The sequence below is a fragment of the Megalobrama amblycephala genome, linkage group LG2 (genome assembly GCF_018812025.1).
Source record: "Megalobrama amblycephala isolate DHTTF-2021 linkage group LG2, ASM1881202v1, whole genome shotgun sequence".
Classification (NCBI taxonomy): domain Eukaryota; kingdom Metazoa; phylum Chordata; class Actinopteri; order Cypriniformes; family Xenocyprididae; genus Megalobrama; species Megalobrama amblycephala.
In genome coordinates this window covers 5,603,598-5,620,853 of record NC_063045.1, presented here as the reverse complement: position 1 = coordinate 5,620,853, position 17,256 = coordinate 5,603,598, and the positions used below count along the sequence as shown (strand labels likewise).

Below are 17,256 nucleotides of genomic sequence, written 5' to 3'. Positions count from 1 at the left end.
CATAATTAATTATCTTAATTATTACACATTTTGTTTTATAATCATTAATAATGTTATAATATTATTTATACATTTGTTTGTAAATTATTAACAATTTATAAATGTTTAATATTACATTCTAATATGTTATGCTGCCTTCTTAAATACATTATTTTGGCCAAAATCTACAAGATGAATTTTAATATATTTTTGTTTAATAGTGAAAAATGATGATAAAACAGTTATATTTAATTAAAAATGGAAAACTGTACCTACTTATTTTTATGCTCATCATGAGTTTCTTATGTAGGGTGTAACAGTGACATCAGAGGCTCAGGTGTTGATAAACAGTATTAAATATCTCAGTCTTGTCACACACAGGTGCACATGTGACTCACCAACCTGTGACGGCTGCTTGTTCTTCTGCAGGTAAAACGCCTCCAGCTTCGGGACAGGCGTGACATGAACTCGAACCCTATCACAGACTCCCAACCATCGGCTGAGCGGCAGCGCCACAACCCTACGAGACACAGACAATAGCTTTTGTTAAGAGAGCGACCTTGACGCTTCCCTGCAAATGCATTCACTATTGACCTATTTTGTAATGCAAAAACTTTACGCAATAGCAAGATGGTGTAGACCAAGATGTTAGTGACCATCTAATAAAAAAAAAGGGTCAAGATCTAGTTTCAGGATGAGATAAGAAACAGCTTTCGTTGTAACCCAGAGGCAATCGCGCCCTTTCTACAGGTCTGCGCTTGACTCGCTGATCCAGACACACTGCCAAACCAACCTGACAACTCTATAATATAAGTGTGAATGTCAAGAGCGGGTCCAGTCATACTTCACCTCAAATCAGTAAGAAATTGAATTTTGCATATTTTGTCCAAACCAATTTTGTTTTGTCAAGCTAAATTTTGCATAATGTTGGGTAGCCCCGCCCACAACGAAACTCATTGGTCCAAAATACAGTTTCTCATAAATATGCATTAAACATTAAATATCTTCTGATTGGTTGTCATTGTTTTTACATCGCACAACAGTTTTGTGTCGCCTGGTTAAAATGTTTTATTCTCATGACTGCAAGACAAAAATTATAAAAATTATATTTTTTGTGTCTGGACAGTACTATTTTTATAATTAGTGTAGTAATACTTTTTTTGCATTATGCACAAGAGTATTTGGTGGGAAATGTGCTCAACTGTCATTAACAACAGATAAATAATAGGGATGCACCGACGATATGAAAATTTTGGCCGATACTAATAACCGATAACCGATATATTGGCTGATAAATCTAAATCAAAATTTTTAATTTTTGAGAGCCTGATTACAAAAACAGAAGTCTCACCATTAAAAGCATGTGCCAAACACAAAATTATAATGTTTTTATTAGAGATGCACCGATATATCGGCCAATAATCGGTATCAGCTGATAAAAGCAAACTTTCACACTATCGGCCGAGAGTTTAAAAACAGATAGTCAGGGCCGATATATCCTGTCAATCAAAAGAGGAAAGGAAAATGCACTGAATTTGGGCTTTGTGTAAAGAAAATGCTAAGAAACCAGTTTGATGTTCAATATTAACATTCAGAAAGTTAAGAAATGTTCATTTAATCTTCAGAATTTACTGAATGTATTAATGTTAATTTGAGTAATGTGTTTATAACCGATACCAGTTACTCTGAAACAAGTTGATGAAATGGAGAGAATAAAGCTTTTATTTGCATTGCTATCAAAATATAATGATTAATTATTAATTATAATGAAATTATCATTAATTTAAAGGTATAAAAAGCAGAACCCCCAAACTATCGGTATTGGCAGATATCACTCTGAATAATCAGCTATTGGTATCGGTGGAGAAATTTAGTATCGGTGCATCTCTAGTTTTTATTATAAATTTAAGTAGCTTATATGACAAACTTTAATTGCATTTTCTTTTTCGAAGTGATTGCAATCATATTTCAAGCGATTCAAAACCATCATGGCAAACTGTGCACATCTGAAGCATCTCAGCTGAAGGAAATAATCCATTATTTATCAGCTTTAATATATCAGCCAAATTTTCTTATCGGGCCGATAACAATAACATTAAAAATGAACAATTCGGCCAATACTGAAATGGTGGCCAATATATTGTGCATATATTGTGAAGGACCAATCAGAGTTTGCACCCATTTAGATGATCTCTAGATTAGTTTAATTGTGGGAAATTACATAAATTCACATAAAATTCAATATAATATTGATAATGACCTTTAAAAAACAACATAAATATACATATATTTTCATAAATATATAAATTAAAAAAAAACTTTTCATCTGATTTTCATTTGAAACTGCATATTTCTTTTTGAGATTTACCCAGAATAAACTGATTTTTCTAAAATCAGATGCACTTGTTTCATTTTCAGACACATTCAACAGTATCCAGTCGTAAACAGTGTAACAATAGCAGCCAACACTGCATGAGTGGAAACATTGGCAACAAAACCCGTGAAAACAATACTCCACTTTCATTCTGTCACACTGATATCCTCACTTCATTAAAATCATTAAAAGACAAACTGTTGAATAATACATCTTAGTTAAAGTTAGAAAGCATCCTAATCCCACAGGAGAAACCAAACCATGCATTAGTTACCCAATACACTAGTGTTTACAGTAATGTACCAATGCCGAGGAACATACGCTACCCTCCATCCTGATGGACCAATCATTTGTGTCTATTGATTTGGACAATGCTGTGCATTAAAGTAATAATAATTAAATGAAAACATAATATTGATATCGACCTTTCAAAAACAAAACGCAGGGCGATGAAACCCAAGGCCAAAGGCAGGGAGATGAGCAGGTCGCGGGGTACGGGATGCCGACTTCCATCCGACGTCCTCTCTGCGATATCTTTCCATGTGACGCCAGGAGGAAGCCAGAAGTCCTGCCGCCATATCCACTGGTTTACAAGTTCCTCTAGTCTATAAACAGAGAAGGAGAAAGTCATAAAAGGCTGAAAACTTATTACAGCATATAAACCATTTACTGATGACGCAGTAGAAAATTAACCATGGTTTTATTATAGAAAAAGTGCAGTAACTTTTTTTTTTTTTTTTTTTTGCCGTTCTGAATACCATTTGTATAACTGTAACCCCTCTACCCATGTCCTACTCGCCCCGCTCCGCGCGGGAATCGAACCTGGGTCTCCGGTGTGGGTGTCGGACTCTCTAACAAGGAGGCTAAAGGCTGCAACCTCAGCTTTAGTCGCTAGAGCATTTCGAGATCAGAGGAGTGAGGTTTACCAAAGTCCCTTTAAGACAAGTCATTTCACTCAGCGGTCATCTTTGAAACGCCTCTCGGGCATTCAAGTGCAACTCCTATCTCTTTGAATGGGGAAACATCAAATTCTCCAAAGCTGTTCGCCAAGCTTTCGATTAAATTTCATATTTGAAATAACCAATGAAATCTGACAACAACTGTCTCATAAATTTTGTTTCCAAATGCTCAAATCAAAAAACGGTATTATTTAGGCTGGATCAAGCTAATGCACATGCGCAGTCCTAAATGCGCGTCTCTTCAGCTTCATTTCGGATGCGTGCGTCTGACTGTTTCTATAAAAACCGGAGCTTCTAACGGCCGCTGAAGTGACGCGATGTCTTTACCAATCAGTGATTGGCTCTTATTTAGAAGGCGGGACTTATTCCACCATATTGCGCGTTACACTTTCTCCCATTCAAAACAATACGAGTGACATGTCTTGTGTTATTCTATAGTCTTTGGGTTTACTTGCCGGCCTCTGTTACATAACCACAGTTTTACTACAAATACCACGATTAAAGGGTTAGTTAACCCAAAAATGAAAATTCTGTCATTAATTACTCACCCTCATGCCGTTCCACACCCGTAAGACCTTCGTTAATCTTCGAAACACAAATTAAGATATTTTAGTTGAAATCCGATGGCTCAGTGAGGCCTGCATAGCCAGCAATGACATTTCCTCTCTCAAGATCCATTAATGTACTAAAAATATATTTAAATCAGTTCATGTGAGTACAGTGGTTCAATATTAATATTATAAAGCGGCGAGAATATTTTGGGTGCACCAAAAAAACAAAATAACGACTTATCTAGTGATGGCCGATTTCAAAACACTGCTTCAGGAAGATTCGGAGCGTTATGAATCAGTGTATCGAATCAGCGGTTCAGAGCGCCAAAGTCACATGATTTCAGCAGTTTGGCTGTTTGACACGCGATCCGATTCATGATTCAATACACTGATTCATTTGTGGTCTGAAGCTTCCTGAAGCAGTGTTTTGAAATCGGCCATCACTATATAAGTCATTATTTTGTTTTTTTTGGAGCACCAAAAATATTCTCGTCACTTTATAATATTAATATTGAACCACTGTACTCACATGAACTGATTTAAATATGTTTTTAGTACCTTTATGGATCTTGAGAGAGGAAATGTCATTGCTGGCTATGGAGGCCTCACTGAGCCATCGAATTTCAACAAAAATATCTTAATTTGTGTTCTGAAGATCAAAGAAGGTCTTACGGGTGTGGAACGGCATGAGGGTGAGTAATTAATGACAGAACTTTCATTTTTGGGTGAACTAACCCTTTAAACTATGTTTAGTGAAACAAAACCATGTTTTTGTTTTGTTTTGTTGGTTTGGTTTTATTTGTAGTAAAACCATGGTTAACTTTCTCAAATATCACAAACTCTATATAATAATTAATAATTAAAAATGTTTTTTTTTTTTTTTTTTTTTTGATGAACTACTACTTTAAAATGTCAATTTTGAGCGGTTGCTATGCGATGAATCCATCACTCTGACAGCTGAGTATAAATAAAATCGATAAAATACACAATATAACGAGAAACGACTTGGGTAAAGTGGGTTTTATATTCGCACATTCGGACATTCGTATTCAATAGCCTTGTTAATCACACTACATTGGACATTCAGTGGACATTCACAAGTAAATATGCCATTAAAACAATACTTGTCTATTTTGATCGACTGTGAAAAATGTTGTAAGTTGACAATCGTTGGTTGTCAATATCATGTCGCTGCTTAAAATTCGCAAACATTAATTTATTGCACATTTATTGGAAAGTCTGAATTCATCAGAAGTCCGAATGTGCGAATATAAAACCAACTTTACCGAAGTGGCCGCCAGGGGGTTAAAAGGCCGTAGATTTCAGGCCGAATATTACAAAAAAAGCATACTAAATTGCAAAAATATGTTGTTTAGATGCCACAAATTAGTCGTAAAAGAATGTAAACAAATCGAATATGTTATTAATCTACATAAAAACCGTCAAAATGAATAAATATTTGTGATTTATTGCTGTAATTATAATAATAAGAGACATAAATACGTTCTGTTGTGTTATAAAGAAAAAAAATAACGAAGAAAGAGTACACAACCACATCAAAATAATTTAATCATTATGTTTGCGAGGAAGGTAACATACGTTACGTGATTATAATTATAATCTTAAAAAAAGTAATTACTACCTGTCCATGCTTCAAGGGTGAGAGGCGATGATGGATATCGATTAAAGCAGGACACAGGCCTCTTCAAAGCGTATTTGCGTTTTTATTGCCGTTCTTCGATATAAACAGCATCCAGCATCCTGATCGCTCTCAATCGAAATAAAAACAATCCCTCGCGCTGATTCTTCCGGCGAATATTCATTCGTAGGAATGCGCGCGACCCTGTTGACGACATCAACTCACGTCCACCACACAGACCTCTGTTTTTGAGTCTTTTAGGAGCTTCCAAGAGTAAAATTGGTCCTGCATTCAAGAAATTATCCCAGTCTCGAGAACCGAAGAAAACGCCCGAGAAACGGGAGCTTGCGGCAGCAGCATCTCCTCCGTCTTTCTCTCCATCAGGGAGGAAACGTGCTGTGAGGTGCTTTGCTTTCATCAAACTCCACTATAGACGCCCCCTACTGACTATTAGATGAACACCAACAATATCTATCTATCTATCTATCTATATATCTTATATATATATGTATATATGTATATAACTTACAGCGTCGATTAAGAGAGGAGTGTGCGTCAGTCCTGTCTGTCTCGCTCCTTACAATCAACCTGTCTGTTTTCTTATCAGCTGGGATTTCAAAAGGAGGAAAACAATGTTTATTGTTGAAAAGATCTCTCAACTATTTCAGCATATTGTCAACAGCACACACTCCATCTTTATGAAAACATAGGTCATTTGTTCCATCCAAGGACAGTCCTGTAAAATGCATTGCGTATGCTTTATTTGGCTTTTAATATGCATGTTTTCCCAGACTGCAGAGCATTAACCTGTGGCTAAAAGCCAATGTAAACATCAAAAGGATGGCCTTAATGTTATATATAATGTATTCACTCTATGTGAGTTTCCATGGTGTCAGCCGTATTTGGCTTCATAATGCAAATCACTGCACATTCTCTCTGCTTTTCTAAACTAATTAAATATCTTCAATGTAATTTAAATATAAAACAACCAAAACTCTCTAGCAACTGCCTGGCAACCAACCAAAGCTCTCTAGAAACTGCCTAGCAACAAGCCAAAACACTCTAGCAACTGCCTGACAACCAGTAAACCACTCTAGCAACTGCTTAACAACAAACCAAAACATTCTAGCAACTGCCTGGCAACCAGAAAAAACACTCTAGCAACTGCCTAACAACAAGACAAAACACTCTAGCAACTGCTTGACAACCAGTCAAAACATTCTAGCAACTGTCTAACAATAAATCAAAACACTTTAGCAACTGCCTAGCAACAATCCAAAAAACTCTAGCAACTGCCTAACAACCAGCCAAACCACTCTAGCAACTACTTGGCAATCAGTCAAAACACTCTAGCAACTGCCTAACAACAAGCAAAAACACTCTAGCAACTATCTGACAACCAGTCAAAACACTTTAGCAACTGCCTAGCAACAAGCCAAAAAAACTCTAACAACTGCCTAACAACCAGTCAAACCACTCTAGCAACTGCCTGGCAACTGCCTGGCAACCAGTCAAAACACCCTAGCAACTGCCTAACAACAAGCCAAAACACTCACTGCCTGACAAACAGCCAAAAGACTCCAGCAACTGCCTAGAAACCAGTCAAAACACTCTAGCAACTGCCTAGCAACCAGTCAAAACACTCTAGCAACTGCCTATCAACAAGCCAAAACACTCTAGCAACTGCCCGACAACCAGTCAAAACACTCTAGCAACTGCCTAACAACAAGCAAAAACACTCTAGCAACTGCCTGACAACCAGCCAAAACACTCTAGCAACTGCCTGGCAACCAGCCAAAACACTCTAGCAAATGCCTAGCAACCAGTCAAAACATTCTAGCAAATGCCTAGCAACAAGCCAAAAAACTCTAGCAACTGCCTAACAACCAGCCAAACCACTCTAGCAACTGCCTGGCAACCAGTTAAAACACTCTAGCAACTGCCTAACAACAAGCCAAAAAGACTCCAGCAACTGCCTAGCAACCAGTCAAAACACTCTAGCAACTGCCTAGCAACCAGTCAAAACACTCTAGCAACTGCCTATCAACAAGCCAAAACACTCTAGCAACTGCCCGACAACCAGTCAAAACACTCTAGCAACTGCCTAACAACAAGCAAAAACACTCTAGCAACTGCCTGACAACCAGCCAAAACACTCTAGCAACTGCCTGGCAACCAGCCAAAACACTCTAGCAAATGCCTAGCAACCAGTCAAAACATTCTAGCAAATGCCTAGCAACAAGCCAAAAAACTCTAGCAACTGCCTAACAACCAGCCAAACCACTCTAGCAACTGCCTGGCAACCAGTTAAAACACTCTAGCAACTGCCTAACAACAAGCCAAAAAAACTCTAGTAACTCCCTAACAACCAGCCAAACCACTCTAGGAACTGCCTAGCAACCAGTCAGAAAACTCAGAACACAATAACTGAATTGAATTGAACACCCTAGCAACTGCACAGATATATGAGACATTCTCAAAACCACCTTAGATCTCCAGCTGTAGGGTCTGAATGGGTGAATCTGGTTTGTTAGATATTTCAGTACATACTTGCAAAGTATACACTGCAGTTCTGTGTACTGTGGAAACAATTCCTTGCGAGCTCAAAAAAATAAATAAAACGTTCGTCCACTTAGATTAATGGTACGAAGCACAAGGGCCTTTTATTTTTTTCCCTTTTGCCAAATCCAGCTCAGTTCAGCTCACATGTCTGAGCCATAATTGAGAAAAGGCGTGTGAAAGAAGTGACGAGTAGTATAAAGCAGAGAACTGGCCAAGTGCCACAATGTCTTTGTGGGCAAACCTCTAATGATGCCAGCGATCCGACCGCCGAGGCCAAACCTCTCAGCTGTGAAGGCCAACAACAACCGTACAAGGGCAGCAGGGAATGCAGCCTACTAATTCTGCAGTATGTATTATGTATAGTGTGCACAGTATCAAGTACATGGAAGATTATTTCCCACAATCCAATGCTTGCATGACATTACACTTCCAATGTGATAAATGAAAGAGGAACACTAGTGCATTCTCAGAACTTTAGCGAACATTGTGGCAAGGTTCTCACAAAGTTCTATCCAGTAATATTAAGAGTTATGTTTAATAAAGTTCTCAAAACATTAGCACAAAAACACAAAAGCATAAAAACATTATTTATACATTGAAGGTGGACCAGCCAAAACAGAGTGGGGGAAGTAGAAACTGAGGTGCAGGGTTACAGTGGTGCCATGACCCGGATGGGAGTGAGGTTTAGGGGGGTGAGTGTTAGAGAGTGTCCATGTTAGAGTGTCCGCCTCCCATGCCAGAGACCCGGGTTCAAGACCCACACAGAGCGGGGTGAGTAGGTTACATGAGCACCAAAACATACTTGTAGCTAATCAGCAGTAAGGGGGCATAAACACTCATGACGGGGGAGGTGCCGGTGTTGCATAGGGGGTTTGTTAATTTGGGGGCGGAGCTATCAAGATAGGGGTGTGGTCGTTTTTGGCAGGGGCATGTTTGTTTTGGTGATTTCAAATATCAACAGCGTTTCTCAGAAATCACTTACTGCACCTTCAATGTTTAAAACATTTTAAAAAACTGGACACTTTCATTATTCAGAAATAACATTTAATGGAAACATTAGCAAAACTTTATTAGAACATATTTTTGTTGGCTGGTACACACTAAATACTTTTTTTTAAAATAGTATGCAAAACAGAATAAATATGCATTTAAAACACACTACTTCAATATGTTGCATATTTAAAGGATGATAATGATAAAGATATTTTTTACTTATATTTTTGCTTTAAAGAGCTCAAGCATTTAAAGTGGCAGGTGACAAAACTGCAGCATGAGCTTATAATAAACAGTTATTGTATGTTTGTGTGGATGATAACATTGTTATCTTTATAGGTTGTGTCCAAAATCGTCCCCTATATACCCTTAAATAAGGCGCTATTTGAGGGGACAGTCCAAAACCATAGTGGACGTTATCAAGTGCACTCATTTAATCCCATAATGCACCGCAATAATGAGTGTACAACGGATGTGCACTCTATGGCTAGAGAATACCCATAATGCACCTTGAGAATCGCATGCCAAATGAATTCCCATGTATGACCAGAAGATGGCGCCCGCAGCTGAATCATTCATCCATCCATTTTCCAAACTGCTGGTCCAATGTAGCTACAGCATAATATCATACAGGTATAAATTCCTTTTTAATTGATTATTAAATTGTTTAATTAAGGTTTATACATAGTTTACATGACAGAGAGATAAATCTTTTCATCTTACTACTGGAGCTGCCATGTTTGCTGTTTCAGATGATTATTAAACAGCAAGCACAAACTATGCAGCCCTTCTGCTCACTCTTTTTCATTCACTCCTTTAAGTGGACTATTTTAGTATACTAATGTAGGGAATATCGAATGAGGGTATAGGGGAGCACAGCCATATTTATCGTTCTTGGTGTGAATGGGCCTTAATTCAGTAAGTGCCATCAGTTATTTTCTGGGAAATAAACATGATTATTTTGCACTCAGTCAGTTTTTACTCTTTGAATTCTATAATAATGAGTCAAGAAAAAAAGTTAAAATGCAGTCAGTATGATTTCTGGTTTATATTTTACTGTAGAAATGGCAGGTCAAATTGAGAGCATTTCATTATGGGATGCAAGCTTACAGAAAAATACAGAGTACTACAGGAATAGTTTGAGTAGTATGGTAGCATGCTATTCTGATTAAAGCCACAGATTCATTTTTAATGGCTGCACGTCTGCTTTAGGTTCAGCAGAGGGTGCTATGCCACATTTGTTAAGTCACGTTTCTTTGTTGGCTGTTGCATGAAGGGTTTCTAAATACCTTGCCGTTTGGCTGTTTAATTTATGATATTGGTGTATTACGCAAAAAACAAGCAATCTTTTGGCTGTCAGCCATGTGTGTTTCTTTAATGTCATGCCAAAGCTATGTCTCTGATTCTGAGATTTATTTGGTCAGTGAAAAACAAACAAGGAGACCAAAGAGGCTAAATCAATTTCATATTTTGGTCTTTTCTTCATCAAAAATGAATTTTGACACAATCTAAACTGATATGACCTAGTCTGTCTTGAATAAAAGGTCTTTCAGATTGGTCCACCCGCTCACGTTTCCAGCATGTTGAGCAAATATTTCCATGTCTTATCCTCTCTGCAGAGGCAGCAAATGTCTTGTGGAGGTGTTGAAGAGAAACAGGGACAGGGAAGTGAAGTTCATGGTCCTTCGGTCCCAAAAAATATAGACAATCTAATGTTCAATGACAATTAACACAGCCATAAGTAGCTAAAAACATTAAAACAGCCTAGAAACACCCAGAATAACCTAGAAGCCAACCAGAACACTCTTGCAACTGCCTAGCAGCCAGTCAAACCCACATGGAAAGAACCTATATGTGGATATATGCGCATATATGAAACCTATATGCAGTGTATATGTACATATATGCTGCATATATGCACATATATGATAATATATATGCTGCATATATGCGCATATATACTGCATATATGCTATATATATGCTGCATATATGCGCATATATACTGCATATATGCTATATATATGCTGCATATATGCGTATATATACTGCATATATGTGTATATATGCCACATATAGGCAAAATTGAGGTGCATATATGTGCATATACAGGAAATATAGGTCTCCTGTATTGCTTCTTCATATCCATATATATGCCCTATACATACAAGATATGTCTTCTATATAGCTAATGGCAGGATCTGGTCATTTTGTAGCTCATATCTCATTTTTGACTGTCATACATGATGCCTAGCTCATATTTTCTATTATCAAGGCAAAAACTAAGAATTAACGAAAAAAATTATGCAAGAACTTATGTATGTGCGAATGTAGCAGTTATGTATTTAGACAATTATTTTGTGATTCCACTTGCCATGACCATATTTGGGGTTTCCTGCCGCCATGCTGACTTGGGGTGTTGACGCACTTTGCTGCTTCCCAGTCTGCATGAGACATCACAGTGGTAGGTCGCACAAAGTTTTTGCGGTGATTCAATTAAGGCCATATTTCATGTAACAGCTGAATTCACATGATATATTTGTATGATTGTAATCCAAAACCCCTCTGTGATGTACATTCAGATGTTTCGTTGATTATTTTTCTTTACTTAAGTTACTTTTAATATCTCTCTTTCTCAGCGTTGTGCGTTGCTGCCGCATGCTGTTTGTATGCTGCACAAGTCCTCATATATTGCCATTTGTGTTATACAGAATAAAGTGAGGACCTGATGGCAAGATTTTTCACAGTCTGTCTTTGATTACGACACAACGCAGAAAACACACCGCTACACGAACACGTGAAATTGGTCCCACATGGAAAAAACCTATATAAACATATATGTTTCAATATAGGTTTGATATAGGTTTTTAATATATGTGACATATATAAAATTGGCCGTTTTCCTATATTATGTGTACATATATGTACATATATGTGTGTGTATATATATATATGTGTAAATATATGTGTACATATATGTGTGCATATATGTACATATATGTACATATAATATAGGAAAACGGCCAATTTTATATATGTCACATATATGTAAAACCTATATCAAACCTATATTGAAACATATATGTTTATATAGGTTTTTTCCATGTGGGTACGACACAACGCAGAAAACACACCGCTACACGAACACATGAAATTGGTCCCACATGGAAAAAACCTATATAAACATATGTTTCAATATAGGTTTGATACAGGTTTTTAATATATATGACATATATAAAATTGGCCGTTTTCCTATATTATGTGTACATATATGTACATATATGTGTATATATATATATGTGTGTACATATATGTGTACATATATGTGTGCATATATGTGTACATATATGTGTGCATATATGTGTACATATATGTGTGCATATATGTGTACATATATGTGTGCATATATGTGTACATATATGTGTGCATATATGTACATATATTTACATATAATATAGGAAAACGGCCAATTTTATATATGTCACATATATGTAAAACCTATATCAAAACCTATATTGAAACATATATGTTTATATAGGTTTTTTCCATGTGGGAAACAACCTAAAAACCACCTAGAACAACCTAACAACCAGCCAAAACACTCAAGCAACTGCCTAGCAACCAGTTAAAATACTCTTGTAACTGCCAAGCAACCAACCAGAGCACCCTAGAAACCAGCCAAATTGCTCTAGGAACTGCATAGCAACCAGTCAGAACACCCTAGAAACCAGACAGAACATCTAAGCCACACCCCAGCAACCACATAGCAATGACATAGGAACAAGCCAGAAACACCCCTAAAAACTTCCTAGCAACCACTCAGAAAACCCTAGCAACTGTTAAGATATTTGACAAGCTGTCAGAACCATCTCAGCTCTCATCATCTAGAGCTCTGGGTTTGAATGGTTACAGCTGGTTTGTGGATATTTAAGTATGTATAAACTTAAAGTTACACTATGTAACTTATTTTGTTCACAATTTACAACATTTATATTGTGAGCAGTTGCATCATGAATCCATCTTTCTTTCACTTTTCTAACTCTTTTCAGCTTGTTTATGGGTTTAATTAACAAGTAAACATTAGCTCGCATCACATGCGTCATATTTACTGTTGAGGGATAATAAACTTCCTGGGGGTCAAACACTTGAAAGTGAATCTCACTCAGCTGATGTTTAGAAGCCCATCCTGCTTCTAATTTACAAGGAATGGTTGCAATTCTATTAAAAAACAAATACTTTGTTATTTAACTCACTTTTAAAATCCTCACAGACAACAGAGATCAACTTACCACAGAAAAAAAACAGGTCAAGCATCAATTGGCGGCCATCTTGCTAACATCTTCGGGCAACTGTTTTCTATGGGGAAACAAGTACAGCTCCCAAAAGAAAGATATCAAGATCAATAATATAATACATTTCAAATACAAGTGAGCAATACAAGTGAGCAACAATGCTATCATGAATTTGTAAAAAATCTAATACTGTCACCCACAACGCCCAGCAACTGCATAGCAACACATTAAAGCATCTCTAAACACCCCAGCAACTGCATAGCAACTGTTAAATCCACTCTAAACACCCCAGCAACCACATAGTAACATGTTAAAGCATCTCTAAACACCCCAGCAACAGCATAGCAACATGTTAAAACCACTCTAAACACCCCAGCAACCGCATAGAAACATGTTAAAACCACTCTAAACACCCCGGCAACCGCATAGCAACATGTTAAAGCATCTCTAAACACCCCAGCAACTGCATAGCAACTGTTAAATCCACTCTAAACACCCCAGCAACCACATAGTAACATGTTAAAGCATCTCTAAACACCCCAGCAACCGCATAGCAACATGTTAACCACTCTAAACACCCCAGCAACTGCATAGCAATAAGTTAAAAACCATTCTAATCACCCCAGCAACCACATAGCAACATGTTAAAACATCTCTAAACACCCCGGCAACATGTTAAAGCATCCCTAAACACCCCAGCAACAGCATAGCAACATGTTAAAACCACTCTAAACACCCCAGCAACCGCATAGAAACATGTTAAAACCACTCTAAACACCCCGGCAATCGCATAGCAACATGTTAAAGCATCTCTAAACACCCCAGCAACTGCATAGCAACTGTTAAATCCACTCTAAACACCCCAGCAACCACATAGTAACATGTTAAAGCATCTCTAAACACCCCAGCAATCGCATAGCAACATGTTAACCACTCTAAACACCCCAGCAACTGCATAGCAATAAGTTAAAAACCATTCTAATCACCCCAGCAACCACATAGCAACATGTTAAAACATCTCTAAACACCCCGGCAACATATTAAAACCACTCTAAACACCCCAGCAACCACATAGAAACATGATAAAACATCTCTAAACACCCCAGCAACATGTTAAAGCATCTCTAAACACCCCAGCAACCAAATAGCAACATGTTAAAACCACTCTAAACACCCCAGCAACCACATAGAAACATGTTAAAGCATCTCTAAACACCCCAGCAACCACATAGCAACATGTTAACCACTCTAAACACCCAAGCAACTGCATAGCAATAAGTTAAAAACCACTCTAAACACCCCAGCAACATGTTAAAGCATCTCTAAACACCCCAGCAACCGCATAGCAACATGTTAAAACATCTCTAAACACCCCAGCAACATGTTAAAGCATCTCTAAACACCCCAGCAACCGCATAGCAACATGTTAACCACTCTAAACACCCCAGCAACCACATAGAAACATGTTAAAACATCTCTAAACACCCCAGCAACATGTTAAAGCATCTCTAAACACCCCAGCAACCGCATAGCAACATGTTAACCACTCTAAACACCCCAGCAACCACATAGCAACATGATAAAACATCTCTAAACACCCCAGCAACATGTTAAAGCATCTCTAAACACCCCAGCAACCACATAGAAACATGTTAAAACATCTCTAAACACCCCAGCAACATGTTAAAGCATCTCTAAACACCCCAGCAACCACATAGCAACATGTTAAAGCATCTCTAAACACCCCAGCAACCACATAGAAACATGTTAAAACATCTCTAAACACCCCAGCAACATGTTAAAGCATCTCTAAACACCCCAGCAACATGTTAAAGCATCTCTAAACACCCCAGCAACAGCATAGATACATGTTAAAACATCTCTAAACACCCCAGCAACATGTTAAAGCATCTCTAAACACCCCGGCAACCGCATAGCAGCATGTTAACCACTCTAAACACCCAAGCAACTGCATAGCAATAAGTTAAAAAACACTCTAAACACCCCAGCAACCACATAGAAACATGTTAAAACATCTCTAAACACCCCAGCAACCACATAGAAACATGTTAAAACATCTCTAAACACTCCAGCAACATGTTAAAGCATCTCTAAACACCCCAGCAACCACATAGCAACATGTTAACCACTCTAAACACCCCAGCAACCGCATAGCAACATGTTAACCACTCTAAACACCCCAGCAACCACATAGCAACATGTTAAAACCACTCTAAACACCCCAGCAACAGCATAGCAACATGTTAAATCCACTCTAAAGCAATAATAACGTTAAAACAACATGTTTACCAACAACATGGTTAAAAAAAAGCATCTCTAAACACCCCAGCAACTACACGGCAATGGCGTGATATGTATTTTTTCTTTTTTCAGTGTTGTTAAATATAACAATAAAATTATACAGAAATCAATTTTTAAATACAATTTTTAAACTGCATCTGAATTGCGGTTGTCCCTTTGAAAAATGACTTATTTACATTTTATTTAAAAAAAAAAAAAAAAAAAAATGTAATAAAATGAAAATGAATTCTTTGTCTGCCCCACACAGTCACTCAGAAACACCCAGGACTGCTCAGACATGAAGTACTCAGTACAGACATGAGGTTTTGTCGTAAACGTTAACTGGTTTGGTCATAGCATTTAACCATCAAAAAGACCAGAGAGACGTAACAACATGCTGTTTCCCAAGTCTTTCATTGTCCTCAGATGATCTCAGGTCTTCTCTGCATGAGATCATTGCTCTTTGACATTTCATGAATGATTATCATTATCAAAGGCCGTTAATTCTGTTCCAACTGCGTCATTACAAGGACACACGGGCCTGAGGATAATAGCCACCATGTGTGGAAACACATTTGTGTTATGAGGATGATTGCAGTCATGCAGCAGCTCTCTGGCACAAAGACTTTTTTTTGATTCAGTGTATTACTTTATTAATATAATGAATAAAGACACATTTATAGAATTTAGCAGGTCAACGGTGTTAAGACAAAAGGGTTTCTTATTTAAAGTTGCCCCTATTATGCTTTTTGAAATATTATCAACACCACTGTTACTGTTCGTATCACTATGTATAAAGTGCTGAGAAAGAGCTGAAATCCAGATATGCTAATGAGCTCTTCGTTTCATACATGCGCAGTAAGCAGTCAACCAATCACAACAGATGGGTCTATCTGACCAATCAGAGCAGAGCAGGCTCTCAGAAAGGTGGGGTTTAGAGAGACTGAATCCTTTATCAAACCGTTTCAGACACTGCGAGAAAGAGCTGATGCTGCAATGGATATTAAGAAAAAATTAAAGTGTTTTTTTCTTTTTTCTTTTTTTACCTTGGATGCATATAAACTTAGAGGCACTTTGTATTCTCAATAAGTAACCTTTTTATTGCTGACAACAGAAATGCACCCTTTTTACAAAATCTTGAAAAACAAAGAAATCCAGTAAAATTCGTAAAAATGACGTCACAATAGTTACAACATGCAAAACCTGCTCAATTTTTTTTAAACTCATACACTGAAAAAAAAATGGTGACCTAAAAATGAAAACATCTAATTTGACTGATTTTATTCAAGTCAAAAATATTATTTCATATTGCTGGATCTACCTAAAAACAGTCATTTATACCAACAAAAAATATTTTTATGAGTTAAATCATGGGTAAAACAAGCAAACAAACAGTTCTTTAAGGTAACAAGATTTTTTTAATAATCAGTATCACTAAATCTTAACATTATTTGCAAATAATTAAAATAAAAATGTTAAAATAAACATTCAAAATAAAAAGAATTTTTTTTATAAGATCTACATTTCATTGTTTTCATTTTATTCATTCATTCATTCATATTCTCTTTCACAATCTCATATGCTTCCTGCAGTTTCATTATGAACCT

The 17,256-nt window shown here is 37.1% G+C and overlaps 1 protein-coding gene across 1 annotated transcript in view; it reads right to left on the bottom strand.

Annotated features, from left to right (window-relative positions):
* cers4a (ceramide synthase 4a) overlaps positions 1 to 17,256 on the bottom strand; it is a 33,778-nt gene that overhangs the window by 4,090 nt on the left and 12,432 nt on the right. Inside the window, exons 2-3 of the mRNA XM_048182313.1 lie at positions 2,779 to 2,958; positions 382 to 499 (exon numbers count right to left, since the gene is read on the bottom strand). Coding sequence (XP_048038270.1) covers positions 382 to 499; positions 2,779 to 2,958 — 298 coding nt within the window. The remainder of the gene's footprint in view (positions 1 to 381; positions 500 to 2,778; positions 2,959 to 17,256) is intronic.